Raw genomic sequence first — 25,404 nt, 5'->3', positions numbered from 1 at the left:
ACACACACACACACACACACACACACACACACACACACACACTTACTTTCAGGCTTGAACGTTTATCTGGACATTTATCTCCCACATACAGTCTTGTCTCGTCTCTTATAGTCCTCTACAGGAGTCAAAGACAGCTGCAGATAAAGCTAAAGTTAGTCTCTAGCTGAAGGTCGGCCACATTTTCCTACAAAATGAAGGTCAGGAGCATTCAAGACAAGATTCTCAAATGCCACACGGAAACTTGGCATAAGCGTTGCTGTGACTGAGCAGTTCTTTTGATCCGACGCCGTGCACGGATCTAGATCTAGCCAGTCTTTCGGCAGGGTTATGGCAACGGTGATTGTAGGAATAGTTATGGTCAGTTAATTAAAACCTCCCCAACTTTGTGTATTTTAATCAGAACGCTGTTAATCAACTTTCCCAGTCACTTCATTCACACTGTCACCAGTTAAAAGTACACCCAAGACTGACTAATGTTATGTGTCATGTCTTTACATGCAGGCATATTCAATCTAAAATCAGTTTGCAAAGCAGGATAACTAAAAGAAATCTCCTTGTAACAGCTTCAACGCTGATAAAACGGCCACGTGCACATTAGTTTTTTAACTCCAAGCCAAGGCTGCATAGCTGCCTTTTTCCTAATTCATCACAGCATCCCGTTTCAGTCTCGTGTTTCTCTGCTGCTATCAGTTTTCTATGTCCTCTGTCAAACTCTCTCTATTTCTCTTGAAGGACTCAGCTGGATATGTTTCACACAGTGACTAGACATGGATCATAAATACCCAGGATTACGTTTTTTGATATGATTTGAACATAATTTCACATATGGCCGCAATATTCAATTCAATTCAATGCAATGTATTTTATATAGTGCCAGATTTCAACAATAGTTGCCTCAGGCACTTTATATTGTAAGGTGAAGACCCTACAATAATACAGTACGATAACATAATAATGCTAACAAAGTAAGTCCATTACACTGTCTTCCTCATTGACAGAGTGGGTACAGGTGCATATTTCTTATCAACAAAACTACACAATTGGAGGACTGTGCGGTCCTGGCAGAGGTTTGTGTCTGTTTCTCTTCTCTAGCTCGTCTCACTGGCTCCACCTCTCTATCGCCCGGAAGGCAGCAGTTAGAGTCGGGGTTTTTCCACTGTCCACTCCGAGTCTGTAAACTTCCACTGCAGAGACTGAGGGGGCTGAAGGGATTCCCCTCTAACATAACAAAACACAACAAAGGAACTGAGGGGGAAGTGGCACTGTGCGGGCATAAGCTCCATCCATGCGTCTAAAATATAACAAAATGTGTAGGCTGTATGTAAGAGAGCACCGATGTACAGAAATGTGTCTGTATAAATGTGTGTGCGTGTGTGTGAGTGCGGTGTCGCAGTGTGTTTCCATAACATGCCATCACTTGCTGCATCATTCTCCATCAGCACTTTCCTCTGATTGAATGCTCCTGCCCCCTGGTGGCAGTCTGCTGTAACTTCAGGTATTTCCGAGAAGAATTCATGCCCCAGCTGCTCTTCTCTATATTAAACCCAGTTTAGATGTGTGTGTGTGCGTGTGTGTGTGCGCGTGTGTGTGTGTGTGTGTGTGTGTGTGTGTGTGTGCGTGAGTGCCTGGAAGCCAAAACGGGTCAGGAAACTTCCTCTGTCTAGCAGCCATTCTTGTTCTCCTCAAGTCAGATAAAGGTCAAGCTAAAATTAGTCCTTGACCATGTATGGACAGGCAAGTAAGAGGGGAAGCGTACGTGTGAATGAATGTGGCTTGTGAAGTTGTGGTGACTGGAAATCACACACATGCAGACTTTTGACTTCATGCTGAGAGAAAGCAACATAAACGGGTGTAAAAAAGAGTCGGGCCTCACTGCTGAAATCTTACAGTGTGTATGCCTGTTTGCGTTAATGTGATAAAAAAGTTTTGTTTTTTTAAAGAGCCTTCGTCTGTGCATTTGAGCTTTGAGGTGACGGCACAAGCTGGAGCTCCAAACTGAACAGTGTGTTCTTTTTTACCAACGGGGGGAAAAAGCAGCTGTGTCCAGAAAATGACAAAAAAAACCCCAAAACATTCTGAATGACTGCAGTGAATACAAAACACAGTCTGTAAGCAGACTGACAGAGAGTGGCAGCAATGTTCAACATTTACAGGCGTGGTGTTTGTGCTCGTGTGCTCTGACGTAAATCAAATTAAACTGCTGCCTAAATGAGGCTCCAAATGATGACGGCGAGTGATGAAAGAGGTTAGAAATAAGCTCTAGGCATGATATTTTACCATAAAGGCAACTTTTTCGGCTTCCAGAAGACAAGACAGAGACAGACTGTGTGTTTATGCAGGTTGTACTTACAGGGAAAAGCACGATGGGGACAGTAAGAGTGACGGCAGTGAGGACAGCCAAACGCACCAGCAGCAACATCGTGTCAAACTTGTACACTTTAGTGAAAGTGTGCAGCAACTCTGCCTCCACGTTGTCTGTGATGCAGAGGGATAAAAGAGCAGTCCATGAGAAATACTGAGACTGAAGAAATGGAAAAATAGGAATTCTAGCAAGACAAAAGAACGGAAGGGCAGAACAAAACAAACAAAAACCAATCGTTTTTTTCTGTTGGTTAAACTGTTGCTTTTACCATAAAAGGTGAGGTAGCCAAAAAGTGCCGACAGCATGTACATGATGAGCATCGCCAGGATGGACAGGTTAGAGACATTCTGCATTTTCTTCCGGCTCCGACTGTAGATGGCAAACACACAGACTTTTAGAGAGGTGACTTCACGATCGAAATATAAGGATTGGACAAAAGGGTGAACACAAAAGGAAGTGTCGAAAACAAACCACTTCCTGCAGAAGTAACACCATTATCACGCCACTTCTGCAGGAGGTGGTCTGTTAAAATTAGGTAGTGACCGACAGAACAAGATTGTAGACACAAGTGGCAGAAATGACTTTTCTACAAAGGACTTGCCTCCCCCTTAGCGATTGGGTGCCAGTTGAGGTTGTTCGGGAAAGTGACGAGTACGCCTCCCGGACACCTCATATGTGAGGAGTTCCAGGCATTTCCTATTGGAAGGAGGCCCCTATTTCTCTCTAGTGTGTCCTCGGGAGATTATATCTCTTGACTGGCCTGAGAATGCCCTGGTGTTTCCCCGAATAAGGTGGAGGCGGTAGCTGGGAGCTAGCTCACAACTAGCACTTCCCAAATGACAGTATTACTGAAAAATGCTAATTAGAAATCCATGTTAAAGTCCCTGACAGCAGTGCACAGGGAGGTATCTGAAACCAGATGAATGTAAACAATACCAGCTCTGGCAGAGGTCCACTACTAGGAGGCATCCACTAATCCACATTAGGAGTACCCCACATAGACACCATAATTTTTGCCATGTCAGAATTACTAATCAACTTTTTTTTTTTCTTTGAACACATCAAGAATATCGAGAACTAACTGTTTCTTCGCTTCCTCTCTCTTGGAAGACGTCATTGCAACGGGTCAGCATATGATGATTTAAATGTATGTATAAGATGTTTTTCAGGATGTGATGATGTAAATGTAAGTAACATACTTACTCTTTAAGCTCGCTATAGATAGGCAGCACCTCAGGATGGCAGACGAAAGCAAAGGCCAGGATGGGAACAGTGTACGCAGTCTAAGGAAGGATGAAAAAAGTAGGGAAACGAGCCATTAACATGATACTATATGAGAAGTATTCTTCTACTGGGTAAAGTAGCTGTAAAACAGAAATGCCTGCTGATATAGCCTCAGGAGCAAAGAGAGGAGGGAGAGCACTAAAAAACCTTTTCCTCAGCATTTAAGACTTCTGATGCACTGGACAGTTGAACACAGCAGTGCTGCACTGCTGTCTGCTCAGGTCATAAAAACTGGTATGCATAAAAAGACACGGAATATGTTTCCTTTCTTTGTCTCCAATCAAAGCATGACATGCAGACAATACAATGACCTTTACTTCTACCAGCTGCTACTTTTGAACGGTCTCATTTTTCTACTTAAATTATGTGAAAGGTATCATCGTGAAATTTTATTTGTAAGAGCTGTTGTTACACAAAGTTTGGATTTGGATTAACTCGCTTTTATGAAGTATAATGCCACATTTAAAATGTGTACCCTGATTTATGATTATATTTGCCCACAGATTAAACAAAACATTTGTCACTCAAAGACCGAAAACACAGCACCAAAGATGTCAAACATGTCTTGGCTTGGCATACTGGTGTCTTGTCTATTCACCCCTACAGCCCCATGATACATTGTGTACATGTTTTCAAGACTTTACCCCAGCAACAAGATTATCTTCAACTTTACTAAAGGCTTGGAGTGTCTAATTAATTGGGAACTGATCAATGGGGAATATTTGCACATGTACAATGACAAACCCAACAGTTCTCCATTTCAGAAGCTAAAACCTCTTAAAATAACAAACAATCAATGGACTGTGAAGGCAATCAAAGGTTCTGCACCAGTACAACGAACTAACCTGTGAGTTGAAGACAAAGTATTTCGGCGTGCACATCTCCTCAACGTCTGGGTGAGGTTCAGAGTGTATTCCCGTGGAGTGCTGGGTATCGTGGCTGCCAACGATTGCTGGGGAAATGTCAGCGTGGGAGAAATCCATCTGTATAGACTTGTTTTGCAAGGCGTAGAGCCCTGGCATGTCTGAGCCATTTATGCTGAGATTGGATGAGTGGCCATGGAGGAAAGGCAGAGGGCAGGGTAGCTGGGTTTTTTTGTATATTATCTGAAAAAGATTGACATGAAGTCTGACTGTGCTCTTCAAAGTAGAATTGTCACATATTGTATGCTAACGTACTAGCTAACAGTTTTTATTACGACATCCAAAAGATACGGAGCAACATTAGCATCTCAGCAACTTAGTGATTTTAAACTCCTTTTAGCTCTTTTCTAGCTTCCTTCAACTCCATAGAAAAATAAACTGGCAACTTAGTTGCTAAATAATTGACTGAGTTCTCCAGTTAGCAGCTAAAATTATCTGTTTTTTGATGCTGCGGAGGTAGCACATGCTGGGTTTATCAAGACTGTTCACTGAAGCAGGCTCCTTTACCAAAGAAGGTGCACGTGAGGAGTGACAGTGAATCAAGAGTTCAACATTGTTAAAAAATGTCATCTTTGTAATTTGCATTTAGTGTAATTTTGTCATACTACCTAGCAAGAAAATGCCAAAAGATACCATTATAGCGTCAACCATACTGAAGGGTTAAAACAAATAATTTAAGGACGGTTGTTTTACTGCTTAGTTGAGGTGTGAGGCTGTATCTTAGGTGTTAGTTGCACCTTCTTCAAGAATAAGAAGTTGCAACTAAAATTTATTAAAACGTGGTAACAAAAAAATTATTTGACCCTTTTCCCTACCACTTTTGTTCTTTTAGGCAACAAGTTGAGTGTTGACCTGGGAAAGTAAATATGAAAAGAAAGAAAAATCTACTTCCTCCGTTAGTAGTCCTGACACTGGCAAATCGGAAATCTGAGTAACTGGCAACAGGCCGTAACACAGAAACTATTAGCTGAAAGATGCTAACATACCCAAAGTGACAAACACCTACGTACAGATGGTTTATGTTCATACTGATCTCTTGACATACAATTCTTAATCACATTATTATTAGCACATATTACGATTGCTCACACTCAACTTACCACACCTAGGAAGAAAACCATGCAAGAGAGGGAAAAACCACTGGTGTAGCCCAGATAGCCTAAAAAAGAAACGAGAAAACAAAAAGTGAGTTCCTTTCTTACTCTGAACCTAGATAGCTGTTTTTAATGCATTTTGATGCCTTTTCTATTATATGTGTCACTCTTGCTTGTCAGCCCTATTAAAGAAACGCACCAACCAAGTGTGATCTGAGCAGAAACAAATTTAAATAGTGACAGATGCAAAAAACCCCACCATCATCATCATCATCATCATCAACAAATTCAGTTCTAACATAAAGAATTTATCCCGTCTGCTGCTTTATACAGCTGTCTGTATGTTTTACAGACAGCTGCAAGAACATGGAGGCACTGAGGAATTTGGCGAGACATAGCAGGAAGCGAACTTTAGAAACTTTAGTGAAACTGGAAGTCAGTCTGTGGTGGGAGCAAGTGGATAAAGTTTACAAAACATGTGAAGGAGAAAATATGACGGTTTTCACTTGTGTTCCTACCCAGATTTTTGAGGAGGGATAAAGGCAGAATGATTCCGACGGACACAAACAGCACCAGGTAATTTCCATTTAGGTACCATTCACTGCAAACACAACACAAGGTTAGACCACAAGAGATGGCACACGAACATTAGTTTGCTTCATCTTTAGAGGAGCCCATTCTCACCCAGAGTTTTCTTCTAAGTGCAGGAATGCGCGGATCACTTCTGGCAACTCATACTTCACTATAAAGAGGTAGCTGGACATCGCTGCAAGAGGACAACAAGGGCAACTTCAGGTTTCACGCAAACTACAAATACTTCTTTAGAGGTGCACATTACAGATATTATTGTAGCTTCAGTAATGCAATTAAAAACACGTATGTTTCATTGAAATACACTGATTTAGGGCCTACCTCCAATGTTCTGCATGATTATTGATCCAAATGCAGCCATTTTTCCGGGCCAGCCAAATGCCCTCTCTCCAAGCTTCTCATAGATGAGGGATCCTGCCAGAACAGAGAGAGTGACTAAGGATACCAGCCTTAACTAGACAATCAGGTGTATGTTACACAGTCTCTTTTGCAATTCTTACTTAGCCCCTTCTTTGTAAAAAAAAAAAGTTATCTTTGCAATAACTACTTCATTCTCATTTCTTCAAATGCCTTTAGGTAAGGGTGTGGAGATTTCCAACGAAAGTTGGCATAACAGCAATTATTTTTTTGTGCTGTTACAATCACTTGTCCGAGCATTTTCTCATGCGTCATACTCCTCCCTGTGACCTACAGTAACCTCCCAATTAAATACTGTATATAAAATGTTATCATCTGTGGAAACATACACTTTTAATCCCTTAATCAGCAGTCATAACATTTAACGTCGTAACATTTAAAAATGTTTAAAGGTCTGAAGAGCAAATACCAACCTCCTTCCTTAGCAGTCACAAGGAGCAGGTGTACAGAGTATAAGGAGAGAATGGCTACAGCGATGAGGAGGACTCTGCGCAGAGAGAGAGAGAGACAGAGAGGTGTAGAAGTATGAAAAACTGGTACTGTGTAACTGAGTATCTACCCCTTGCTGTTAAAAAAAACTTAATGACATTTGAAGCTGCTCTGGCTCATGACTTTGGCATGGTTGTAGCATGACTAATGTCTGTGTCACGTAAATGCTACAAATACATCCATTGCTGCATTATTTAAATACCATACTGTGTGTCAGCAGTGAGATTATGACGGAAGAGGGACAAAGTTGTACAACTTCCTGTAGTTATTTCACACCCCCAGCTAGTTCTCATTTTTAGGCTCTGGACTGCAGCCATGTGCGTGGACAGTGGATGACAGAGGGAGTTGCGGTGGGTACACCGGGGGCATTTAGGTGGTGTTGGATAATGGAAGTCATCCACAGTCCAATAATGCATATGCATGGGACCAGATTGGTGAGGGAACTGACCAGATGTCCCCGTGGGGAACAGGTGCCCCCTAATCCGAGTGGTACGTGACCACAGTCTATATCTAAAAGAGTCATAAAAATCATTTTTACTTTGTCAGTGCAACAATTAATAATCAGACACTCTGATTTCCAAACAAATTAGTGACATTCCCTTCAGCCTTAGCTGTACCATAATTATCACACTATTATACCATACAAAAGATTCCAAAATGCTGAATTGTCATGGTTGTTGTGGTAACACGCGATTGTCACCTTTTCTAACAAAAAGTGAAAAGAACTTTCTGCCATCATTTGGTATAAGTTAGTTAGTACACACACTAAACACTCCACCTAGTGACGCAGCAGAAAATCTTTGTCTTTCCTGCCCAACCCATAATTCTGTCATCTTAAACTCCACTACAATAAATTCTAAGAAGACATGAATTAATCTGTGGAGAACAATGCAATGCTAACCGGTGTTTATTTTAGGTCTCTTTTCAGGACTGTAAGGAGGGGTGACACTGACAGGGAGCTCTAACAAGCTTCAGCTTATAATTGCATTAGTTATTATTAATCCATGTATTTTGTGCTGTCTCCCTCCCCTCGATCTAAACTGGTCGTGGCACATGGTTGCCCCTCTCTGAGATTGGTTCTGCTGAAGGTTTCTTTCTGTTAAAAGAGAGTTTTTACTTTCCACTGTTGCCAGGTTCTTGCACATAGGAGGTGGTCTGATTGTTGGGGGTTTCTCTGCTTTATTTTAGGGTCTTTACCTTACAATATAAAGTGCATTGAGGTTATTGTTGTTGTCATTTTGTAATTTGACAAGTAAGTTGAACTGAAATTGAATAATCTTTCAAAGTATATCCTGTGGAGCAATCATTGTTTTTGGCATTTGTAACCAAATTAACACCTAATCTCTATCAAACATGTAACACAATGCACTATATATCCGCTAGTCCAAACATACTTACGTAAAGAGAATGATGCCAGTGTTTGCCATGGCAAAGGACAGGCCCAGGATGCCGCTGCCCATAATGGCGTTGCTCAAGTTGAAGACGGACATGCCGAATGAGGCGTGGCCAGGATGCTGCCCAAAGTCAAAAGAAAAGACAAGAGCTTTTTAAGGTAAAACTATCTTCAGTTGAGTGATGAACTATTGATATTTATTACATGAATCATTAATGTTAGCATCAAATGCGCCCTGTTTGAGAAAAAGAAAGAGCTAAACATTTGGCATAGTAAGCCACCTACAGACAGATAGAAGCTTTAGGAGACAAGCTGCAGTTCTTCTGCACTATTCTTATGGTTTTGACCTCCCTCTCCTACAGCATCTCATAACTGCTAACATCTTAGAGACTGTGGTCTGCCATGTGGTCTAATTTAAAATAATGAGCAGTGAACTGAACACATGAAAAATTGATGTAGAACAGTAAGTGCGTCTGTGTGTATAATTAATACTTTTCATTTACTTGAATTATGAAGACAGGGTGATGAATTGTTGACATGTGCATATGCATTATATGGTGAGTAAAACCGAATATGAAAATAATATAACAGATTATATTGGGAGTCAAAAGGAGATACATAGTTGATGTGACTAAATCCTTACATATTCTTCTTCATATGTCTTCTTCTTTGGTATCCCGTTTGACAGGAACCTGTGGCTCTCTCCATCGTCATTATCATCCCCATTAAATTGGCTGTCAACATTGAGAAAGATACACGTTAGGACAAACACAGTGAGAGGTTCACTTCAAATGTGTATCAACTTTCAGTGCTATATTTTATGATGTAACCGCCTGTCATCAAATGCAGTCTTTGTGCGTAAGTGCAAGCGTGAGTGCAAGCAATAAGATGCTCAACTGTTTATATGGTTATACCGATCTATACTGCTCTCAACCCAGAGACTTCCTCTGAAGTAGAACCAAGTTCAAATGAGTGATGAAATATGTAGATTTTCTTTTGCAAATTATTAGTGTTAGCATTCAGTGTACCTTGACTTGGCAATGTGCAGGAAACAAAAAGACATTGGTGCCACTTATAAAAGATTTGTTAGACACAAGAAAAACAATCTACCAACACATAGTCCTCCATCCAGGACTATGGTCATCCATAAACTGACTGTGAAAAAGATATACATTAGCACATGCAGTCTCTGTATCAACTTTATGTGCTACAATTTACTGTTAACTACCTAAATCTGTAGCCGTAGTCTTTACGTTTAAGTGCGAGTGTAAATGCAAGCAACAGAAAAGAAGCTGGACTGGTTATGCTGGTTATCTGACGACATTTGTGTGTGTCAGGGTTTTAAATGTAAACGTAAAAATTGTAACTGCACCTCTTTACACCTATGCCTTTCTTCATTTGTTCTTAAAAATGCATCAACTCTAACAACTCAGTTTTTTTTTTAAAAACTAGCTACCCGCTGTGGCAAGGGAGCAGCAGAAAGTAGCTAGCTGGACTGAAACACCTTCCCAATTCAATAACCACCAGTGTGCCTCACCCTGATAAACACATTATTTACATGCAATTAATCTGCTGTCTTAAAGCCAAAAGATAGACATGCCAAATGAGGAGTAACTTCGCAAGTGCAAGCACAAGTGCAGGGAGCAGAGAAGGTACTGGACTATCTATGTTGGTTATTTGTCATGAATCTGAACCTTCTGTAAAAGATTTGTCAGACACAAGGAAAAATCCACCCTCCCATAGTCCTGTGCTAGTTTTATAAAGTTCTTATTATCACCTTTGTCCTTCTCCGTCTTCATTATCATCCATAAATTGACTGTGAGGATTGAGAAAGATATACATTAGCACATGCAAACACAGCTAATGGTTAATGTCACATATGTATCAACTTTCTGCCCCACAATTTGCTTTTAACCACTTGCCATCAGCTGTAGTCTTTATGTTAAAATGCAAGTGTCAGTGGAAGCAACAGAAAAGAAGTTGGACGCCAACCTATGCCCAGAAAGAAAAGAATGGACAAGAATCTGTAATAATCTGTATAAACCAACCTAAAATGAGTAATAAAATATGTTTATATTTATTCTATGACTCATTAGTGTTTGCCAAGTCTGCTAGTCTTAGTGGATGCTATGTGCAAGCAAACCAAAGCCTGGTACTGCTGGTGGTGAAAGATTCACCAGTAGAAGGAAAAACGATTTATTATCATACTTTTTCCTCCTTCGTATCTCATTTGGAATGAACATATCATCCATGTTATATTCACTGGCAGAATAGAGAAAGCAACAGAGTGTATGTATGTATTATTGTAGGGTCTTCTATAAAATTGAATTGAATTGAAAGTTATACGTTGGGACATGCAAATGTAGCCAATGGTTCAGTTCAAATATACGTCAACTGTGGTACATCTTTTTGTAACCAGCTGCCAATAGCTGTTGTAGTGTTTAAATGCAAGTCTTAAGTTCAAGCAAAAGAAAAGAAAGTAGAGTCTATAGCTTTTGTCAAGCGGTTGTCCTCAAACACACCAACCTTCACCAGACAAAGACTTTTATTTATTTCATTAGTGTTAGCTTTAAGTTTACACTGTCAATGTGCAGCAAACCAAAGGCTTTGGTGCTATTGGTGAAAGATTTGTCAGAGAGATTGAGAATCCAGCTTCCCATAGACTTGTGTTAGTAATATAGAGTATTTATTATCATACTTCTGCCTCTTTGGTATCCCATTTGTCAGGAACACATTGCTTTCTCCATGGTCATTATCATCCACATTATACTGACTGATAGGATTGAAAAAGATATGCATTAGGACACAAACACAGTGGTTCAGTTCAAATGTATATCAACTTTCGGTGCTATGTTTAGCTTTTTTTTAGCAAACTGCTAACAGATGTAATCTTTATGTCTATATGCAAGTGCCAGTACAAGCAACAGAAAAGAAGCTGAACTGGTTATGCCACTTGTCTGAGGTCATTTGTGTGTCCACGTCTCAACTATATATGGAAGCTATGTGTAATAAGATTCACTGTGCTGCTTCAGACTAAAACATATGCAATTTATTCTTAGAAACAGACCAAACATCCCAATTTATTACTCAGCAGGTGTCCTGAAGTGATGCAAACACAGAGAGTCATTCATTGAAAACATTACCGTGTTACGATTTATGATTTAATCACCTTTCTGTGCAACGAGCAGAGAAGAAGCTGTCTACGCTGATTATTTGACACCAATTTACAACTTCTGTCATTTATTCTTACAGACGCACCAATGCACACCAATTTATACCCAATCATGGTAAAGCAGGAGTTCAGAGATCAGCTTGTGATTAGATTGCCATAACCAGAGGCTTGCCAACAAAAATCCAGCCTTCTCTAGTCTACTGATATTAAGAAAGACATCACAGTCACTGACCTGCTCATGGTGGCCTTCTCACAGTCGGTGGGCTCTGTGAGTTGTTCATCAAGGCTGTCGTCGTCAGCCACTGTGGAGACTTTCCTCAGTTCCATGCGTTCCACAATTCCCGGCATAGTGGTACAGAGAGCAGGACCAGAGGCAGAGAAATGTACCTTTCTAGGATTTTCAGGGTTTAGACTTCACCGGCACAGGATACAAGAACCTTGTCAATCACCTCAGCTATATCTTGTTACCGTTGAGAAAAGTCCTGAAACAATAAAGGAAAAACAAGACAAAGTTTCAGTAACAGAATTGGCTTTTTGTCTGTTTATATGTTGCTTTCCTTTTTTTGCTGGTCTTAAACTGTTCCAAGAACTGGAATAACTGATTACAGGGGCTGTCAGTGGTTTTATTATCTGCCCTTATCAGGTTTTTGGCCATGATGAGGAAGGCACACAGAAAGCCTTTTTGGCAGAAAGCCCTGAAGGCAAACTTCAGCTTAAACATGGTTAACCATGATGTTTAACCTTTAACTATCCAAGTACTTTATGGCAGAAAGGGTTTCTTGTAGAAAGCCCCGGGGGAAGACCACTCCCACAAGAATAAAAAAATCCTTTAAGGTAAAAATGGAAACCTACTCTGGAAACCATTTCCTGGAACTGAGGGGCTTCCTAAGAGATTATATGTGCCTTGGCACTTGTTACGCAGCTTCACCTGTACCAGGAAGGGTGACCTTGTGTCGAGTCAGCTCCAGTGACGTGAAACTAGGTCATGGATATAGCATGTCCGTGGGGTCGTCGGACCACCATCAGCTGCGCCCTTGATAATGCATGAGCTGGTTTACACAACTTAACCCTTAACATCAAAGAAAAGAAATGACACTCCACTTAGGGGCACCACCTTCAAGTTTCTGTAGCGTTTAAGTTATGTAAGAAGGAGGTCAACACACTGAAAGAAGACAACGTGATTATAAACGAAAATAGCAGCAACGTGATTTACAGTGCTGTTTCCCCCCTCACACAAAGAGCTCTTTGACTGAGTTGGAAGAAAAGATCCTAAGGGCGACTCACTACTGAAAAACTAATGCAACGTGTACAGGACCAGCCAGAGCCGTGACACCGATGAACCCATGAGAAAGGACACTTCTGACATCCTCTTTTGTTTCACGGCACTCGCAGCAGTAATGATGTGGTGTAATGCATTGAGAAGAACAAATATGTTAATGTAAAGTTAAAGGAACAGCTCGGCAAACCACATTTACCTATTCACACAGCTCTTTCTTCTGCCATGAACTTAACATACACTAATGCAGACCTTCCCAAAGTATGGGGCCCGCCCCTAAGGGGGGCGCAGAGCCATGGCAGGGGGGGGGCACGGGATGAAAAGGGGAAAAAAAACAAAACGCTTGGACACTGCTAGCACAAGCGCTTACAGAAACGCAAAGCCGGAGATGAAGCATCGTTGAATGTGTTTCCAAACCAACTTCATTCTAAGCCAAAGACTAGAAAATATGGTGAAGCATATCTTCCCTTTGGCTTCACCTGCACAAGTGCCGAGGTAGGTCTCCCCTGCAGAATTGGTTTTCCCTTTGTTGGGAGCAGCACTGGGCTGTTTAAATCACGGACAAACAGTATCCCACATTCGTGATTTTTAGTTCACAAACACTTCCTGTAATGACTAACTAGATATGGACAGGTCTTTATTCTACCTTGATTACCTTTATACATAATGATAGCTTTGCTTCTTTGCACTGAATCAAACAGTGTTTCTCTCTGTTTAAAAAGGTCTTATGTTTTAAACCAATCATTGGGTTTTTCATGCAAATTTCTGATAATGCCACAATACGACAACAACTGTAACATCAACGATGAACAAAAACCTTCCCACAACCACCTGGTGATGATCAAGTGGAGCAGTAAAAACATAGTTGAGCTACCATCCATCCGCAAGTGGTCAGTGTTAAGGACAGCTGATAGAAATACAAAGACCTGCAACTTAAGCAACAGCTTTTAAAGAGGGAAGCGGTTGAGCCACTTCAAAGTGTAAACATTCGTTTGCAGTCAAAACTTGAGCTCTTTTGGATACACTACCAGGGGTGTTCAATGTCCTGGCCGATGCAGTTGAGACCTTCTTTCACAAAAACTTATTGTTACTGACAGGTTGTTGTACTTTCTGTGAAGTAAAGCCATAATAGTTTTGAGCCAACAGAGATTAGGTGGCTGTGTCATCGTTAAAAGCCACATCACACACGCCGCTACACCTAATCTCTCAAAGTCCTTGTCTGCCGTGCTGTTAGAGGGAAATGGAGACTGGGGTTCGCTCTCTGCAGCCAAGAGGATTAACCTGTCAAGCTGGGTTAAAATGATGTGTTGATACAACCATTACTTATAGAAACCCACATTAAGTACTTCCCACCATTGGTAAAATTAATCTTTATAGGTTGCTGGAATTTGTTCATTTCTTTTCCAAACCCGACCCATCTATCTCACTCCTGAGGCCATGCTAGGTAAAGCCACATACAGAAACTTCAAACCGCTACCAAAACATTTTTAAAGACTCCAGAGACAACACACAGTTCATACAATATGCATTTAAAGATTTTGACTTGGTTCTCTCAACATCTCAACAAGGCAAATCACACAGCAGCAGTCATTTTAAGTTTCTTCTCATATATAGAATGTCTGCTATAGTGCTATAGACTGTATGCAGTCATGTTAAGATAAGACATTGGTCTTATCTAAAGTGTTTGGCAAAAAAGGAAAAGAAGCCAGGCTTAAAAAAATACAGTAATTTGTAAATTTAGAATGAGAGCCCTTTACCTATTTAGTCTGAAACCATTCGCCTTCAGTGTACACACAAGCTGTTGCATCAGCCACGGTCTACAAGTCTTGGCACGAGCAAACACACCCCTTTATAGCTAAGTGAGTGAAGTCAATGTTTTAAACTGCTACGTGTTACACAGAAAATTCCTTGAAAGCAAACATTACACGTGTTTCTGTTTTACCCCCCACTCAACATTTGCACAACAGAGGTCCTACCTGCTGTGCATGGCATGGCTCACTTTTTCAAGAAAAAAAATCTCCCTAAACAAACAAGCTCACTTACTGAAAGGTTTCTTAAAGCGGTTCTAGGAAGGTTCCTTGTTTGTCCTCCCTTTTTGAATGAATAGATTTGAAGAAAAACAGACAGAAGAGAGACGAGTGGATGGGTGAGGTGCTCTGGCCCTTTTGTGACTCAGGTAAGACAGGAAGCTTTTAAAAGAGAGGAAGGAGGGCCTCTGTCAGCCAATCAGGATGCACAGTTTGCTCAGACTCCTCCTTTTTTGATCAGTTATAAGCGGGGTCGTAACCCTGATAGCTCACTCCCAATCTCCACCAACACCACCCACTTGGTATGCATACATGTATATACACATCCGACTCAACAAAATATAATCGAGGAGAGCACACGGAGAATAAACTATATACACTCACTGAAGGACTGATAGAGCTACACTGTAACGTGGCCAGTTTGATCATCGGCATCGGACTGAAGATACCAGCGTGCACCAACTCTTAAATACCCTCAGCAGCTTCAAGACACGGCCACATGACAGGACACATGACCACTTATAAATGGACCTAAATCATACAGATCAAACACAGGTGGTCTGTATGATTTAGGTCACAGAAAACTGCTGTCTGGACTGGTCTCTGACACACACACACACACACACACACACACACACACACACACACACACACACACACACACACACACACACACACACACACACACAAAATTGCTTGCACATGCAGCAGGCACACAGATGCCCAGACACAGACATACTGTAGGCGACTGTCAGTGTTTTCAGTAGTAGGCCGTGCCACAGACTGACCAATCAGATGGCTCACTGTCTGGATGTCGGCGTGCCCAAGGTCATGTTTGTGTCAGAGATGGGTTTTTTTTTTACTTTGTAATGCAGTTCAAATAGAAGAAAACACACACATGTACAGATCACTTAAGGTAAAAAGACACTATTTTCTTCCTCAGAACATCGGGCATTGAGCTTGTAAATGCTGAACATGAAAAGATATGTTTTAAATATAGACTCCAAATGCTGAACTGCTACAAAGTCTTCGTTTATACGATACTTTACTGTGTTTTAATGTTTAAATAAAATCAGAAAATTAACTTGAGCCCACACGAGCCATTATTAGTCCGCATACTTGGCTACAAATAAGGGCTAGCTGCTGTCCAGTTTGTAGTGAAACTGTGAAAAGTATAACCTAAAATGGGAAACGGGGACCGTTTGCTTTTGAAATATGTCACCTGCAGCTCTGCACAACTTTATCTCTTATCGTCTCAACTTTTTACCGTCTCTGTTGCACTTTTTCACGTTTCACTACCACTCGTCTAGTAGTTAGCAAGGCGAGCACAACCTGACAAATCTTGAGCAATGTGTGTGTGAGATCATGTGAGAAACTTCAAAATGTACCAGAGCAAGAAAGCAGTAATAATAATCTCACTTTAAATGCAAGTAAAATCAAATTCATCCCAAAAGTTTGACACAAAGAAGAAAAATGATGAAGCAGAAAAATGCACAGGAGAGACAATTTCTATGAAAGCTAAACTCTGTGTGTGTGTGGGTGTGTGTGTGGGGGGGTCTTCACACACATGCTCGGCTAATCACCTGTGACTAAGAATCATCCCCCGAAGACACAGATTCGGGGGTTGGGAAAGAAACTTCTGAGCTGAAAAGCAACTACCAACAAAAGTGTCTGAGGTCAGAGTTTGAGGTCACATGATTAGCACTGCAAACAAAACAAAGACTTGAAGTATCCGTTGGAGGCAAAGACACGTGCTGGCTTCAGCCAATCCATTCAATGATCTGTATCTGCCTCAGTTCCAGCCTACAACTAAAAAAACATAAACCTAAAGGACCATTCCACCAACTTTGCTCATTTAAAATGAAGGTTTTTAGTAAGAAATATGTGGCTGAAAATATTGCAAAGTTGCTACAAGCATCTACAAATACAGATATTTATCATATTCAGAAATATGTCAGTATCTAAAAATCCTTTTTTGAATCTTCCGATTCTTCTTTCTTTTAGGTGTTTTTTTGAGTAATAATAATAATGATAAACAATCCTGGAATTGAAACTTCACTTATTTACTGATAGGTTTGTACAGAACAGGGTGTAAAAGTTCATGTTCTCAGTTCTCTTCTCACTGGGTTCAGTAAAGGTTGATCATTGCTCACGCTGTTATCTCTACCCACATTTTGAGCCATTAGCATGTCCCCAGTCAATGTTTTGGGAACACTTTGTCATTTAACTGGCAGAGCCCACCTACTGCTGGTGTTTGCCACCACACTCTGGCTATTCTTAAAGTTTGCTAAAGTGATTGCCTAAATAAGAGCTGAGGTAATCATGTGGTTCTTCCAGATTAGAGAGTACACGTTGTTACTCTCCCGCTTTAACTGCATGTCTGTAGCGGGAGAATAACAAAGTATCTTGAAATCAGGTGGCTGACAAGAGGCCACGAGGGACGTTTCCATCATGGATCGAGGGTTTACTAACCTCCCATTTTGACCAAAACATCATTGGCACCATCAACTTTAACTTCTCTGTGTATCTTTATTGTTAGTGAAGCCCAAACCTCTCAACTCCATGTGACTGGGTGCAAATACTAAACAACTTGCAAGTAAATCATTAGTTGTCCTCTGTCAGCACGTGTTTCTAAGTAAGTGCTATGTACATCATATGATACTTAGCAATTATATTTGTGGAGATCCCTTCAAGATAATCTGAAAAATATTCAATAACACATACATTAAAAATATAAGCTTAATTCAAATGACTAAAGTTACTTTCAACATTTTTTTGTAAACATTCTAAAAGTTAGCGCAAAGTTGTCCTGGCGTGCTTACGTCAAAAAGAAGTCACACACGTCACAGTAGCTGCAAATTGCAACCACATTCCTCCACCTGAAACCACAAATTCAATTTAATGAGGCAGTTTGGATGTACAATGGTAGCTGTTAAAGAGAAGCTGAACCAGCTGGTTCATACCTGACACCAGTAGCCTGCCAGCCTCTCTTGGGCTTTAAACGATTAAAATGAACAAAAAGTTATCAGTCAGCAGAAATGACCGCTAGTTGTTTGCAGGTCAACAGAATGAGTCACTAAGAATCAAACTGTTCTTCCTATGATGTACTTTGCTTTAAAAATTGTGCTACAACCGGCCACAAAACTTCCTGTTAAGAAGCAATTGGGTACCCTGCCACTAGGTGAAGGTAAAGCAATATTCTGGGTAACAGATTAAAAAACAAACTGTATGGTGTCATAGAGAGGCGAGAGGCAGGGTACACCCTGGACAGGTCGCCAGTCTGTCACAGGGCCACAGGGTGGTAGACATAGTTTATAGAAATCGACATAAATATGGGCCTCATTGTATGTTTACATGCAGCAAACTCTATTTACCTGCATGCATGCATCAATGGTCAGCTACTACACTCAGTCAGACACTGACCACCTCCATTGAGTGCATAATAAAAAATTTGAATGCAAGATTTTGCTCAATCAAATAAACATCCATGTAGGAAAGGAGATTTTCATACCTTAATTTTCATTAAGTTATCGTTTAATTATGGTTTACCTGCACATCAGCAACATGCACCAGACAAAAATGCATATAATGCTGAAACAAAGGTGACTTTGAAAGCTGGATTAGATCACATAGCCTAAAATACATGCATACAGTTATCTGACAACCTTTTGATATGGTTCCTAAGTACAGTTAACTTGACTTACTAAGTTACCCTGTGAAATGATGTAATACTAATACTAACACTGGACTAATATGGCACACTTTGGAGATGTCAAAAATGAGTATACTCAATATTTGTTAAATTAGATGTTACTGACAGTATCATATGACACTTTTATAAGGTGTTACTATTCATAAATGCTAGAAACTAGCCATTTTAACCTATTGGTCGGAGGTTGCTAAGTAACACGATGACACCCGATGAACAAACGCCACATTCCAACCAGAAATATCACCAAGACCTAGAAGAACAGTGTAACTACCTCGGACAATCCCTGCTTTCTAAAACTCGTGAAACTTTTGAAGCACAAAACAGTTTTGCTAACCTTAGGTTTGCTTACACTTTCCAGTCATTTCACAACTGCCAAAACATGAAATCCTATGATAGATGGATGAACAATAAAGTGTTATCTCTAAAGTCTTATCTGTGAAGAGAAAAAGCCATACAGCCAAGACTGGAATCCCCAATGAGAGATCTTGCTATGATTGCAACTCGTTTTGTAAACAGTCCGAATATGTACTGATAACAGATAACGACAGCTGAAGCTCACGGAGCTAAAAGTTCTTTTTCATGAGCGCAAAAAATACCAAACTGTCCATTAGACCAGTGAAGTCCATCTGCCTCTGCTGCCTAAGAACAGTGACAGAAATCACAGCGTTCTGAATCTGCAAAGAATTATGACAGCCTAACCATAGCTACTGGTGAGGCGTGTCATCTGTGGATGGCTTAACATTCACTTGTGTCCCTGCAGCAAGAACTATAACCACATATGAGAGCGTGTGACAGAGGCACGCATGCTCCTTCAGATCATCCAGTTTGTCATTGTTTGCACTTGGGACGAATCATCATGTGTGACATGTGGACGACAACTCCCTCCTCCCTTCTGTAAATTTCCCTTGCTGTTGCGCTGGAATTGAATATCACGTTTTCACATGTTGAGAGCATATGAACAGACTATCCTGGAAGGCTGCGTTCATGCTATTCATATCTAGTTTGAAACTGCTACCATATGGAAGGGTTAGGAATCTATTTCTTGATTTTGATGTTCCATAGAGAAGTTTGATTTTTAATGTTCTGCTTCTGTAGGGTAAAGTAAGCACAGAGGACTGAGTGTTCCCAGAAAAGGTGTGGTGGCTGGTAACTATTTTTTCAACCTCAGTCCTGAGGTATTCCCTCTAGTCTGGAACAAATAATCACATACAACGACTCTCCTGAATAAGGGCAACTTTATACTACATCCAAAGTGCTAGGTTAGCTGGTTAGATAATTCCTCTCAACTGTTTTCCAACATTTTCTGTTCATTTCCCGTTATCGTTTCACAGCGACGGGCTAGATGTGTGAAGGTAAAGAAGAAGACGAGGTTTGAACGCACCTCTGTCATTTCATGCGATCACTGTGACGTATGTGGCCACTGAAAACAACTGCAAACACTTTTTGACGTAGCCAAATCGCACATGGTGTGACCTATTTCTAACATAATATGGAACGGCCCTTATTGCCTGTGACATTTAAGATACCAGTTTGCGTCCACTGTTAGGCGACAGCAGTGTCGGAAGTGAAGGAATGAATCGTTTCATTTATTCAAAAGAAACTGTTACATAAAGATGGAGATTTCTATGACGAATATCAAACAAGTAACACACAAAAAACAACCAAAAAAAAAAGCCCATATTGACAAAAAACTTTGACCTTAGACCTAAAGTAAACACCATATTGACCTTTTGGAATAAACCTGGTGTGTCCAAACCTGTTTGTGAACCCTGGAGACTTTCTCTCTCTGTCCATCTTATCAGTTAATATTGATTTGCCAGCTCATGTCTGCTAATAGTGACGACAGCATTTTGTTTTGTAACAATGTGTAATTCTTCACAAGCTCAAGGTTTCACCCTTGACTCTAGCTGGAGGAGTGGATGATGACTTCAGAAGGGGCTAATGGGCCAGAGAAGGGTTTTTGTTTCCTGTTACGTCAAAGGCTCAGTTCTCGGTGTCTTCAGTTTCAGTTTGATTAAAATTAAGCTAAAAGACTAAAACCAGTTCCATCTGTGGTCTTTTCCACCATGAAAAATAACCCGTGGGTGTAATTTGAGAGCTTGGAGCCAGTAACTTTTGTTAGGTCACCTGTATAAAGACGTCACTACCCGATGCACAGAGGAGACAGACTGTTCTCTCAGTAGGAGAACACATTTACAAAATAACCTGCTTCTTTTCATGTTTCTCTAGTTGGCACCATTTTGAACTCTGGATATCTTCATCACGCCATAGTAAGAGCTTTCCACATAACAGTCTGCATTTTAAGTTCACTTTAACACAGAACTACTCTGGCTGCTTATGTAAAGCTGACACCTTTGTCCCTAGTAGCTTTATAAAATGTAATTGAAGCATACAATATTGAATTAGGAGAAACAGAAAAAGAGTCTTTACACTACACAAGCATGAATTCAGGTCACTTTAATTACATTAACTGGGTCTAAGGAACGAATTGTAGAAGAAAAATGGAGAATATTTTAGCGACCATGAACTCGGTGTTCTCTGATTATTCAGAGGTGCTATGTGGGATATTTAGAACTACAATCATGTCAAGTGCTCTGCACTAATCTCTTGCTAAGGCACTGACTCATAGTTCTGATTCCTGGCAGACAGATAAAAGAAGAAAATATTTAAATATATTACCTCTCATGCACAGTGTTGCCTACATGAAACTCGTGTTTACCTTTGCAGGGACTTGCTAACATTAGGTAAACTCAGAGTTACTCTGGGTAAATTATAAATGCTACATTTTTAGGAAAGGCAGAAGTATCTTGGGAAGTCTGTATATTGTCCTTTCTTCAGAGGTTTTAGATGAGAATATTCTAAAACTCTCAAGTCTGCAGGACAAATATGAAGGCAGAGTAAGCATGGGGAGACAGATAGCCTAGCTAAGCCCCCAGTCACACAGGCCTATAGCCAGGTTGTTAACTGCAAGGAAACCACTGATCATGAGGGGAAAATGTACATTCCCCAACAAGTTGTGAGTGGTTGAGAGCAGTCAATGTGATATCACTTGCTAAAGCCCCATTCACACAGGCCTTGAGAGCTGGCAGTCACCTGTCCTGCTGTGTATTCTGCGAATGCTTAGCAAGTGGTTGCACTGTCACTACCATGAAATTGCGTTGCAAAGACGTGTGCAACTATGGATAACAATTAAGGAGGTTTTTGAAGCAGTACTCTTTTTATGACCTGTTTCACCTGGTGAAAGCTAGCAAACTCCAGCAATCACTTGTCAAACGGTCGGGAAATACATGGGTCGACAGGTCTCCAGGGCTATGTGACTGACACCTGATATGCTTGCTAGCTGAAAAAAATAGTTTACGAGTTTCTATCACTCCCTCTCTTTGCCTTCTTTTCCTTTTGTGGTTTTCTCCTTGACATTTACCCCAGGTGTACCACAATCAGTCAACTGAGGAATGCCCCCTAAAACTACAAAAAAACAAAACAAAAAAACCTAATCAGGAATCACACCTTATTCCCTCCACAGGAGTTTTTAAAGTGCTCAAGCAGCTGTGTTGGCAAACATCCCACAGTGCTTAGAGGACACTGAACCCCTGCAGCTGACCCCTGACCACCCTGTTGGCGAGAAAAAGAAAAGGGGTAAATTCCCTCCAAGGTTCTGCTAAGTTTTACATTAGAAAAAAGCTGGATTACTGCATACAGGCAGGTGGTTACCTCAGTGAACAGCCCAGGTTTGTGAATTATGCAATCATTCAGTTCACACATTATACAGTGTATTTACCTTTTCACATTCGCATTGAATGTGCCGACAGCATTCTGGAAAACTGCCAGTTGCTTCTGTGCTTTGTGGCACTGGCTCAATGCATCTTTGTATGATATCCATTCCTTTGAAACTGACACGGCATCTGGCTTGTGGATCATTTGCTCATACTCCAAGTTAGATCAGCCAGTGCAGGCAATATTTCAGCTCCCAGCTGCGCAGCAGGATCTGACCTACATGTGTCATTCAGGTATCCATGGGGTCGGTGAGGAGTAAGGCTTCACGAGCTCCAAGCTCTAACATGTGCAGGAATTTCCTTCCCACCTTTATCTTGGAAAAGCAGTTAAAATAACTGTAATGGCTGCTTTCACAGAGACCTTTACAGTCAGCTGGTGTAAGACTGAAAGGCACTGCACGGATATTAAACATGGAGGTTAGTTTAACCAGCGTGCAGCTGGTGAAATAGTTGGAAACTGCTCAGTTGGTATGTGATCCACAAAACCTTTTCCAAGCTGGAAACACGCTTATGTTATGCTTCTACAATCCTTTAACTCTGACCATACTCTTTAAAAAAAGTTACAGTTTAGGAAGTTGTCAAACTTCATTAAAGTGCACTTCTGCTCAAGAGCTGGAATGACCCACTGCCATTGAGGCAATGGGTCATTTCAAATTTCTTATAAACTTAGGTTACACATTTACTCTGTAGTAATTATTAAAGCTGCAGCCAGGTAATAACTTCTCTTCAATAACTGATAGCCATTATGTCTCCACACAGTCTTTAAGACACAAGTGTGTACCACTGCCACCACCACATTCCTCAAAGAAAACACGCCCACATCTAGAAACTTAAATATCCATGTAGGTGGAGTCATACTCAGACCTCTATTATGCAAGTAGGTTGAAAAGAAAAATCTAGGCCTTGGTTTGAAAGTGTACGGTCACTGTGTAGCAACTGGGTATTTTTAGCTTCCAGAATGGCAGTGACAGAACCTTAAGTCACCACTTGAATACGCCCAAGCCTGCAGATTCTCCAGGCTCAATCTAAGTCTTTGTTTTCAGTCCTGTGCTGTCACCTGGCTGTCTGCCACTAAGACCAGTGTTCTCCAATTTCAAACCAAAAGACGCTCAAGAGAGTAAAGTGGAAAGTGAAAAGCATCCCATTATAAAAACCTCACTCTTTACAATCTGTAATCTATTATGATGCCCACAGTCAAAAAAAAAAAGATCTTCCAGGTGGTAACTGAGGGGCACACCATGACAGACAAAGAAACAACAAAAAACAAAAAGCGTGGACATGAAATCTCGTCAAAATAAACTGAGATTAACCATATAAGCATCTCCATCAAAGCATGGGGACAGTATGAGCTTGTGATTGCAGTCATAACATATCTATTAGTCCTCAGAGGGCTTCCTCAAGCCACGCTCCGCGTGCCTCGCTCCGCTGTTACATAAACCACGATCCTTTCTTTCTTTAAGCATCTTCTCCAGCTGCTCACCGCTTCAAAAATCATTACTGGAATTGTATTATATACAGAGAGACTTTATGAGTCACAGAAACTATGGAAAGTGAAAAAAAGCAGGGAAATGTTAAATAAAAAGCGAGATGCAAATTTATTAGCCGCCTTTGTGTAGCTTTTTTCTTGCGGTTTCAGTGAACGCGGAAAAGCATGCAAAACACACACAAGCTCCACGCAAAATCCACGTTTGCTGCATGCGATCAACTGGTGGCTCGAGAAACCCTTTTGTTAAGACAATAAATGCTCACACCAAAAAAAAGAAAGAAAAAAGCGCAATTGTCTCTTATAAATAAAGACACGTTTGGCGCTGTTTATTGACTTCAGGCACCACCCTGCAGGAAGCCTCCGCACACAGATGCTCCTTATCTAAAGACACGCTTTACTGTAGAAAGAAACCCGATAAAAAAAACCAAAAAACAAACAAACGAATAAGCATGCATGCAAACCCAAATAAACCCGCGCACAAGTGAGCTCTCTGTCATTATTATTATTTATGATTTGACTTACATGTTCTAATTTTAGTCATTAAACCTCACCACACTGCTTACCAGGCGGGGGGAAGCCCTCCGAGTCAAACTGCCCGCTTCCAGAGTATCAGAAAGGGAGGGTAATGATTAGGCAGCTAATCACAAGAAGGATGGAAAAAAAAAACTTAAAGTAAAGAGCAGATGTTAATGGAAATGTCGGGGTCTTACCTACTGTGTAAGAGCGGCGCAGGAGGAAGCGGACTACTGGAAACGAGCGCTTCAGACCCTTCCCATTTAACAAGCAAGGACACTGAATGGAAATTTCCATCTGCCATGTGATGATAGCAACTCTTTAAGCGTCGTGTTACACCCACCGCTGCTGGGGGCTCCTTCTTCTCCCAATTACCTCATTTGATTTGAGGAGACACTTAAACAGCCCAGAGCTCAGAAAGTGACGGTCTGAGTGGAGTCGCTCAGTCAGTCTTTTACCAGTTTTTCCACCTGAAACAGGCGTTGTAGTCTTAACCATTTATAATGAGTGTCCAATTTTATGTTTGGGCAGTGTTTAGGATAAATACAGGTTTAATGACAGGGAGTCGTTGTTTACATTCTGGCTGACCACGTTGTTGGAGAAAAACAGCTTCACGCTGCCAGTTCAGTGCAATTCACTGCTTTTAAAGCGAGCAGGACCAGGAACGGACTTATCATTTGGGCGTTCCTGTGGTGGTGGCCAAGTTTGAGGAAGCTGCAGTTTACTGTCGCCTTTATTTGCCATGCATTTATTATCCATTGTATTATTTTACTGCCTTGCATTAACTACTTTCCCCCCAAAAGGAATAAATATTACACAAATACACATTAAATCTTAGTGTCGTGAGTTTTAACAGCAGGCATAGAAATCTAAGCCTTTGTGGGATGGATTC

The 25,404-nt window shown here is 40.8% G+C and overlaps 1 protein-coding gene across 8 annotated transcripts in view; it reads right to left on the bottom strand.

The window, feature by feature from the left end:
* The window catches only part of slc38a4 (solute carrier family 38 member 4), a 31,207-nt gene extending 6,237 nt beyond the window's left edge, over positions 1 to 24,970 (bottom strand). The window contains exons 1-16 of one of the 8 annotated variants that reach the window (XM_005942894.3): positions 24,710 to 24,970; positions 24,563 to 24,597; positions 11,958 to 12,207; positions 11,252 to 11,326; positions 10,331 to 10,369; positions 9,197 to 9,287; positions 8,559 to 8,674; positions 7,085 to 7,158; positions 6,576 to 6,668; positions 6,348 to 6,429; positions 6,182 to 6,264; positions 5,670 to 5,728; positions 4,492 to 4,752; positions 3,566 to 3,645; positions 2,631 to 2,731; positions 2,351 to 2,475 (exon numbers count right to left, since the gene is read on the bottom strand). In XM_005942894.3, the coding sequence (XP_005942956.1) occupies positions 2,351 to 2,475; positions 2,631 to 2,731; positions 3,566 to 3,645; positions 4,492 to 4,752; positions 5,670 to 5,728; positions 6,182 to 6,264; positions 6,348 to 6,429; positions 6,576 to 6,668; positions 7,085 to 7,158; positions 8,559 to 8,674; positions 9,197 to 9,287; positions 10,331 to 10,369; positions 11,252 to 11,326; positions 11,958 to 12,073 (1,395 nt within the window). In that variant the 5' untranslated portion in view covers positions 12,074 to 12,207; positions 24,563 to 24,597; positions 24,710 to 24,970. The other 7 variants (XM_005942893.3, XM_014340277.2, XM_042225677.1 and 4 more) reach the window with 7 other exon arrangements.
* Positions 24,971 to 25,404: the final 434 nt, after the last annotated feature.

The sequence above is a fragment of the Haplochromis burtoni genome, unplaced genomic scaffold (assembly GCF_018398535.1).
Source record: "Haplochromis burtoni strain Fernald_Lab_line unplaced genomic scaffold, NCSU_Asbu1 Contig_178, whole genome shotgun sequence".
In the NCBI taxonomy this organism is placed as follows: domain Eukaryota; kingdom Metazoa; phylum Chordata; class Actinopteri; order Cichliformes; family Cichlidae; genus Haplochromis; species Haplochromis burtoni.
The sequence above is the reverse complement of the archived record's forward strand: the minus strand, read 5'-3'. Positions and strand labels throughout refer to the sequence as shown.